Source organism: Carcharhinus amblyrhynchos, chromosome 10, assembly GCF_965287045.1.
Source record: "Carcharhinus amblyrhynchos chromosome 10, sCarAmb.v2.hapA, whole genome shotgun sequence".
Classification (NCBI taxonomy): domain Eukaryota; kingdom Metazoa; phylum Chordata; class Chondrichthyes; order Carcharhiniformes; family Carcharhinidae; genus Carcharhinus; species Carcharhinus amblyrhynchos.
In genome coordinates, this window is record NC_137333.1 from 67,899,776 (window position 1) to 67,907,405 (window position 7,630).

Consider the following 7,630-nt stretch of genomic DNA (forward strand, 5'->3'; position numbering starts at 1 on the left):
CAGAATGTGCAGGCAAGATTAAACAGGGATGCATGAACCATGAAAAAGTTGTTCTCAAGTAATGGCACTGCAAGTGACCTCAACATGGGCTAGCTATTTGCATATGTGCCCTTCGTCAAAGAATGTCAAGTCTGAAAGAAGGGAAAATATACAAAATATATTGGTCCACAGTAAATTTTCCTTTTATCATAACATGGCCAAGAACTAGGTACCTTTTCTTAATCTGGCTGGGAAGTATTGAAAGAGCAGCATGGGCTTGTTCATTCATCGGATCTTCCACTCCAGGAAGTTTCCTGTCTTCACTGATGATCCAACATAAATCCAGGTTTACTGAAAAGGGAAACAAAGGATACATGAAAATAGAAATGTTTTATCCTATGCCTTTTCCCACATATTACAACTTTCCTGTTTTTGTTCGTTTTATATTGTAAAAAATTCTACTGTTCCAAAGTAAATTACTTGTATGAAATCTTACTTGGGATAACCACCTTAGACTGTTACTAGTTCTTGCACTTGGCATGTTCCAAGCAATTCAAATCATTTATGACACTAGCTTCATAATTTACATATCTGCTTGAGTTTTACTAATGCCCTTCAAATCATATGATGCTTATTGTGAGACAGCTATTGCAATCCTTTAGAATTTTATAGATTTGAATAAATTCATCAACTCGATTCAGAGCATTTATTAAAAATATAGATTTTCAAACTTTCCAGGAACATGTCCTTTGTGTGCCAATCCCTACCCCTTAGAGCAGTTGAATAAACCCTGGCCCGGTCAATGTAATATTCTAAACTTTAGAGCTATTTTACACCAGAGTACCATTTTTTAAAAATGTAAACCTTACATTTCCATCAGTAGGTTTCTTAGCTGTGCACAAGTCTTCTGTTCAGTATTGCTAAGCTAGTGCAGACAGGCTGATTACTATCACTGCATCCCCACCCCAAATCCTATTAAGACAGTGATCTGATAAGTTGCAGTGTTCAGTGGTGGCTGGATTTATGGGAATAAACAGTTTCAGACTTTGTTGTGCTAATTGAGGAAATTCATATTCTATAGGTAGTTTTGCCAAAACATCTGAGAATGCAAGTTTCAGTATTTGGTTGCAAATCAGTTCATTAGGGTTTTCCCCTTAGATAACAAATAACTGTGGATTGCAATTTGCTGATAAGGATCTGTGATTTTAAAAATCCATTTTTTTTTAAAAGCTTCAATTTAAAAGTGAAGACAACTTATTCATTTATGTTTTTAATTAAAAAGGGAAAATTCCCACAGCTGTTCTGTAAATTGATTTGCAGTTTGATGTTTATTTCTTTTTGTTTTAATTTCCAGGAAGCAATCATACAAATCATGAAGATGCGGAAAAAAATCACAAATGCTCAACTCCAGACAGAACTTGTAGAAATACTGAAAAATATGTTTTTGCCGCAGAAAAAAATGATCAAAGAACAAATTGAATGGCTGATAGAGCACAAATATATTAGAAGGGATGAGTCGGACATAAACACTTTCATTTATATGGCATAGTGACGCTGTAAGAGAACAATGCCAGAAATTGGAAAGAGTCCTATTTTGTCTTTGCAGACTTTGAAAGAGGTAGCTGAAGAGTGACTACAATTCAAAGATTTATTCAATTGCATTATTAAGTCCCTGCCTTACTGTATGACAGATGAATAATATTTACCAGTTTCATCCACTTAGCATTTACCTGCCTTTGTGTAGTTCACTTTTGACAGCATGCTGTTTTGTGGGAGTACGGAATTCATCAGAACCTGCTATGCTTTCTTTGGCCCTATTTTCACTTGTTCTGTATCAGAGTTAAATATATTTTTTTCCAGACACACTTAAACCAGTGAATATAGGACTTTAAATTTTCATGCACTGGGGAAAATACTTGAGTCATTTTATATTACAAAATAGTGTTAGGAGCAGCAGTTTTACTTTTCTGAAGATACCAGATGCTGTCATTTAGTACAGACTGGCCTGATACGATTTTTGTAACCCGTTGCACACTTGAAATGTTTAATATTACTCTGGTTTTGGTGGTTCACGATTGGGCTAAGCTGACATGGTCATGTCAGAAGGAGCTGTCCATATCGAGTAATTCTAATACTATTTTAATTAACTGGTTGCAACCTGAATTCAGAGGTTGTTTGTCATTCACGCTTGTCACTCAGACCTGTCACAGTTGGGATCAATTTTTCGCTCTTTCAGCCGTCCCAAAGGAGCACCTCGTGTTAGAGAAGGTTACAACAGCAAAGAAGAGGAAAGGATATAAAAACTATATTTGGAAGTTTCCCTGAAGACCAGTTTGGTCTTCCATCATAGTACCAAGCCATACAAACCATAAGGTACTAGGTTTTATTCACAGGCTATACTGTTAGGTTTTCTTAACAAGGGCATCAGTTACTATAATTGGCCTGGCATCTTACATGGTTCTGAGACACTGACAACCTTGGATCTCAATAAACATTTATATGAAATTACATTTGTTTAACTGTATGTAGAACTAAAATATTGTTTTATCATTCCCTGGGCAAGGAAAATGAGACAAGGCTTCTGTTTTTCACTATTTCCATCTGGAAAGAATGCAGTGGGTGAGAACAGGATCAGGCTTGATTGCAATGCCCTCACTGGTCAAATTGCCTGTTGCAATTCAGGGTCATGTGAAGATAACCATTTGGGTGAAGAACAGTGGTACTGTCAGCTCCAGTGGAATGGTATTCTATCAAGAATTGATGCCCTTGGAAGAGAAAAGAGAGAAAATTTTAGGACAAAAAACCTATAGTGCATTTTACCTCCTTGCAACTATTTGTCAGACTGGGATTGTTGGTGGAGATGTCAGTAACCTGCCCATTCCCAATTTTTTTTCAGTCCTAGATGAAAATTGTCTGAAAAAAGTTAGGCAGAAGAGGAGAAATAGTAGCAGACTGTGCATCTGCTTTTGTGATGGTGGATGTTTACACATGAAACTGATTCGTGAAACTGTCTGTGGGATTTAGTGTGGTCCTGAGACAGCTGAAAACCCAAACTCAGTTTACTACCTGCAGTAAGTGATCCAGTACTTGGCATCAATTAGATCACCTTTCACAAAATGTTGTAATCTCTAATAAAAAAAAAGTTTGGCTACCACCCTCATATGTATGCATGCAGTACTCTTAACTTTTTCTTTTTAAATCTCAGTGCCCCACAAACACTCGATGCAGCTAAAAATGTCTATTACCTAACTTGCTCATATGTATGGCTCCAATTATAATTTTACAGTTCCTTGCAATTTTATTCAGTTAACTGGCAAAATGTAGTATCATTCTAGACACAGTTTGAATTTCCTTTGCTGATTGACTTCAACCTGACCTTTATGTTTAGGGATATGTTTTGCCAGTCCTAGTACTGTGCAAGAGGCAAAATGGACTGTCATGTAAGGACTCCCTGATAAGTTGCCTGAGGAGTTACATTGGCTAAATTTGTGGCATTGACTAGGATTTAAGTAGAATGCCCCACCTTCCCAAATTAAGGCTAAAGCCAGACATTTCTTTCAAATGGATTGGGGAGGGCAGAGATTGTGAAGTTTTTCAAAGGTTTTATCTCGTTAACATGGCAACAGGCTGCTTGGATTTCATAGTACTATATATTCTGGAAATTGGGGAAATTGTCAGACTTACTGAGTGGAGGTGATCAAATATATTAAATATTTGGCTGTTCATATTTAAATCCATTCCTTTTAATGACATTTTTATGCACGATACAAATTTTTAATTTGGTGACAATGGTCAGCAGTAATATTTGATTCTGAACCAATGCTCTTTGAACATATTTTGCCAGTCGGCTTGTGATGCAAATCCACATGTTCATTTCAATTTACAGATAATTGACAAGACCAGGCAAAAAAAATATATATATGTATATGTATACTTTTTAAGAAATGCTATTTCAGGTTATGTTCTGGTTTTCCAGTGCCTTGGTGAAATTATCCAATGAATAGCTGGGCCTCAGCCAATGAAAGTAAAAGATTCAACTGGTGGACTGTGATGAGATAGCTGGTCACAACCAGGACAGCAGCAGGTCTTAGTTCCCCAGTGCTCAGAGGAATATAAATCAGGATTCCTCCTTACGACTGTTATCTGGTAAATCCTGCTGAAAATGTGCATTAATTAGATGTTAGAATCTGGGCTCAGCATGGTGCCAATTGAACAGCCAGCTGCTTCATTGTCAAAATTCAGACATGAATAATGGGTACTTGAGCAAGGCACTGGAGGGCAACTTGCATCCATGGAGCCATACTGCAGCAAGAAATCAATGACTTTAGTTGGGAGAAAAATTTGGTGCGAATAATTAGCTGTAAAATTACTGCAGTTTGTGCTGGGCACTGATGATTGTACATATGGCATGTATGCATAAAAGGGCATTTTGGTGAGTAATTTCCATTTCCTTGCAAAATCTAATCTTTTAATATTTATGAGGTGATAAAATTTGAATACTTTTTTGAGGCTACGGTTTTCATCAAGTATCTAGGCATTCTCCCCCAAAACATGGAGTATTGTTATTTGTAAAATGCATTATGTTTGTGCAGTAATTGAATATGGGGATCATGAATTCTCAGTTTGAAACATGGCCAATCTTTTTAGTGCACTGAGGTGAGCAACTGCAGGAAAGAAAAAATATGCATAGATGGAGTAAAGAAGGAAAAAGGGATGCATACAACTTTTGCTGGTCCCAATATTTGGTACTGTTGCTAGATGAGAACTTGAAAAAATATTTGCGTACTGATTCAGTTCTTCAATGCCAACGAAATACCAAATATGGAGAAATCGGTGTCTAGATCTGGATCTAATCACAATGATCTGGGAGGAGGTCCTGAATAAATATTTTAATAAAAAGCAAAATTAATCTTGATTATGTGACCAGATTATTGTGATTTAATACAGAGTAAGTTAGTGTAACAAAACAAATTGCATGCTCAATGAAAACCCCAGAAATGGCATGCAGCGTGTATCTGCACACTTTCACTTCATTGAATAAAGATGTGTATATGGATCTTGTAACACTGCCTGGTAGAGAAAACATGGGAAATATTAGAATTATTAGTTTTATTCAAATGGAATAAGAATCATCTTTTTATATGGAACTAGTCAACAATTTAGAATTGTGTGACTTAATAAAAATTGTTTTATCGAATTGCAATTTAATGGTAATAGATATTAAAATTACGTTTGAAGTCTTCCATTTATGTGTCCACAGAATCTTTAATTTGTGTTTTTAAAGGGATCTTGGATCTACCCTGAAGCCTTTCTTTGCTCCCTGCGGCATCAGTGAGTGTAATTGAACAATTTTTTCCCCCCATAAAAATAAAATCCAAGAAAAAGACAATTGATTGTAGCTTGTTTAACTTAAACGCAAGTTATTGAATAACTAGTTAAAATATTTCACATCCTCAGTATTTGGATCATTTGTACTACACCAGAAACCGTCTTTATAAAAAGTTTTGAAAACTGCAATGAAAAGTGGGTTTTTCCATTATACTGAGAATAAGATTTATTTACTCATTTTGAACATTTATTGTACACAAAATACTGAAGAAACTTGGACTTGCACGGATGATTTTTCATGTGGAGCTGTGTGTTGAGGTCATCAATAAATTGTGAACATTTGTTACCCTAGTTATATATAAGCTGTTGCATATTTTACATATCATTGTAAGATGTTGAAGACTTAGAAGCCTTCCTGTAATATACACTAAGTAAAGCCTGGAGTGTTGCGCAAAGTTGAATTGATAGGTTTTACTTTATCTACAATTAATACATACAAGTTGAATGTGTGCCACTACATACCAAGGTTATGATGCTGTACAATTTTTGAATGGTAGCAGTTTCTACATAGCAGCCTGATCAAACTATTTTGATGTACTACATTATTTTTTGAATTTTTATTTTTTAAGTTGCATAATTTATTTTCCAGCAAAATAAAAGTGCAATATAAAACCTCCATGTGCGTTTTATATAATCAGTTATGTAATTAAGACACTATAGTACAGTTGCAAATTAAAGTACTTTTTTTCTAAACTGTTTGATATGTATCCTTAAAAAAAAATCTGATTTGCTAGTATCCTACTTTAAAATGAGGGAGTTTTATTCATTTCCATCATTTGTGTACATGATATAGTGTGGACATTAGGTTTCAGGATTAATCATAAATATTGTAACTAGAGAACTTATGAAAGGAAACGTTACCTGGATAAGTTGCAGAAAGCGTGCAGACTGTATCTTCATATTTGTCTAAATTTTATTGCAACTACACGGATTCCTGTAGCACTGTTTTAATTAAGTGCTGTTTAAAGTTGTATATATTCAAAAGACCAAGTCGTACAAATAAACATGCTGTATACTGTATAATACTGTACTTTGTTAGCCAAACCTTCAAAGAAACCAGCTCTGGATAATGCTGATGTCCAAACTGAATCAGTTTTATAAATTTTAAAACAAAACTATTTGGTCCATTAAACATGGTCAGTGGAAGGAGTAAGCTCGATCTGGAATTTGGAAAGTAGATGGAGAGTTACATTTTTCAGGAGACAGTTCAGCAAAACTTTACATTTAAATGTTCATTGGAGCAACATTATTATGGACTTTGTGTGACACGGATGGCAGATAGGAAATTTGTGAAAAGACAGCTCAACTGACCAGCTGTAACTTTGAAATGGTCAAGAGCAATCATGGAATTGTTACGAAGCAGAAGGAGGCCATTCAGCCCATGTTTGCAACTCATCTACTCTTCTCCCCCCCCACCACTGCAAACATCCCGCCCCCCCTCACCACCACACACACTTTTCTCTCTGAAATTCTGCACATTCTTCCTTTTCAAATAATCTAATGCCCTTTTGAATATCTCAATTGAACCTGCATTCACCACACTCAGGCAATGCATTCTAGACCTTAACCACTCACTGCATGAAAAACCTTTGCTTCTTTCACCAAATACTTCAAATGTGTGCTCTCTCATTCTTGGTTCTTTCACAAGTGGGAACAGTTTTTCCCTATCTGCTGAGTCCAAACCCCTTGTTATTTTAATTGTGTCTATGAAATCTCTTTTCAACTTGCTCCAAGGAAAACAGTCTAAACATTTCCAAGCTATCTTTGCAATTGAAGTTCCTCATCTCTAGAACCATTCTGGTGAATCTTTTCTGCATTCTCTCCGATGCTATCATATCTTTCCTAAACAGCGGCAGACAGAATATAATGCAATATTCCAGTACAGCCTGAACTGGTGTCTTGTACAATTTCAACATCAACTCCTTGCTCTTGTACTCTGTCCCTATTAATGAAGCCTAGGATACTGTGTGCTTTATTAACCACTCAACCTGTCCTGCCACCTTCAATGACTTTTGTACATATGCATCCTCTGCTCCTTCATTTCCTTTTGAATTATACCCTTTATATTGTCTTCATGTTCTTCATACCAAAATGAATCACTTCATGTTTTTCTACATTGAACTTCATCTGCCATCTGTCTACCCATTGCACCAACATGTCTACATCTCTTTGAAGTTCTACACTTTCCTTCTTAGCTTACAATGCTTCCAAGTATCATCCATAAACTTGGCATTTTCAAAATATGAAAATTCAATGTCTAGGA

The 7,630-nt window shown here is 35.8% G+C and overlaps 1 protein-coding gene across 1 annotated transcript in view; it reads left to right on the top strand.

The window, feature by feature from the left end:
* LOC145349025 (cullin-5) overlaps positions 1 to 5,220 on the top strand; it is an 87,931-nt gene extending 82,711 nt beyond the window's left edge. Inside the window, exon 19 of the mRNA XM_080197255.1 lies at positions 1,334 to 5,220. Coding sequence (XP_080053381.1) covers positions 1,334 to 1,528 — 195 coding nt within the window. The 3' untranslated portion in view covers positions 1,529 to 5,220. The remainder of the gene's footprint in view (positions 1 to 1,333) is intronic.
* The last annotated feature ends 2,410 nt before the right edge of the window (positions 5,221 to 7,630 follow it).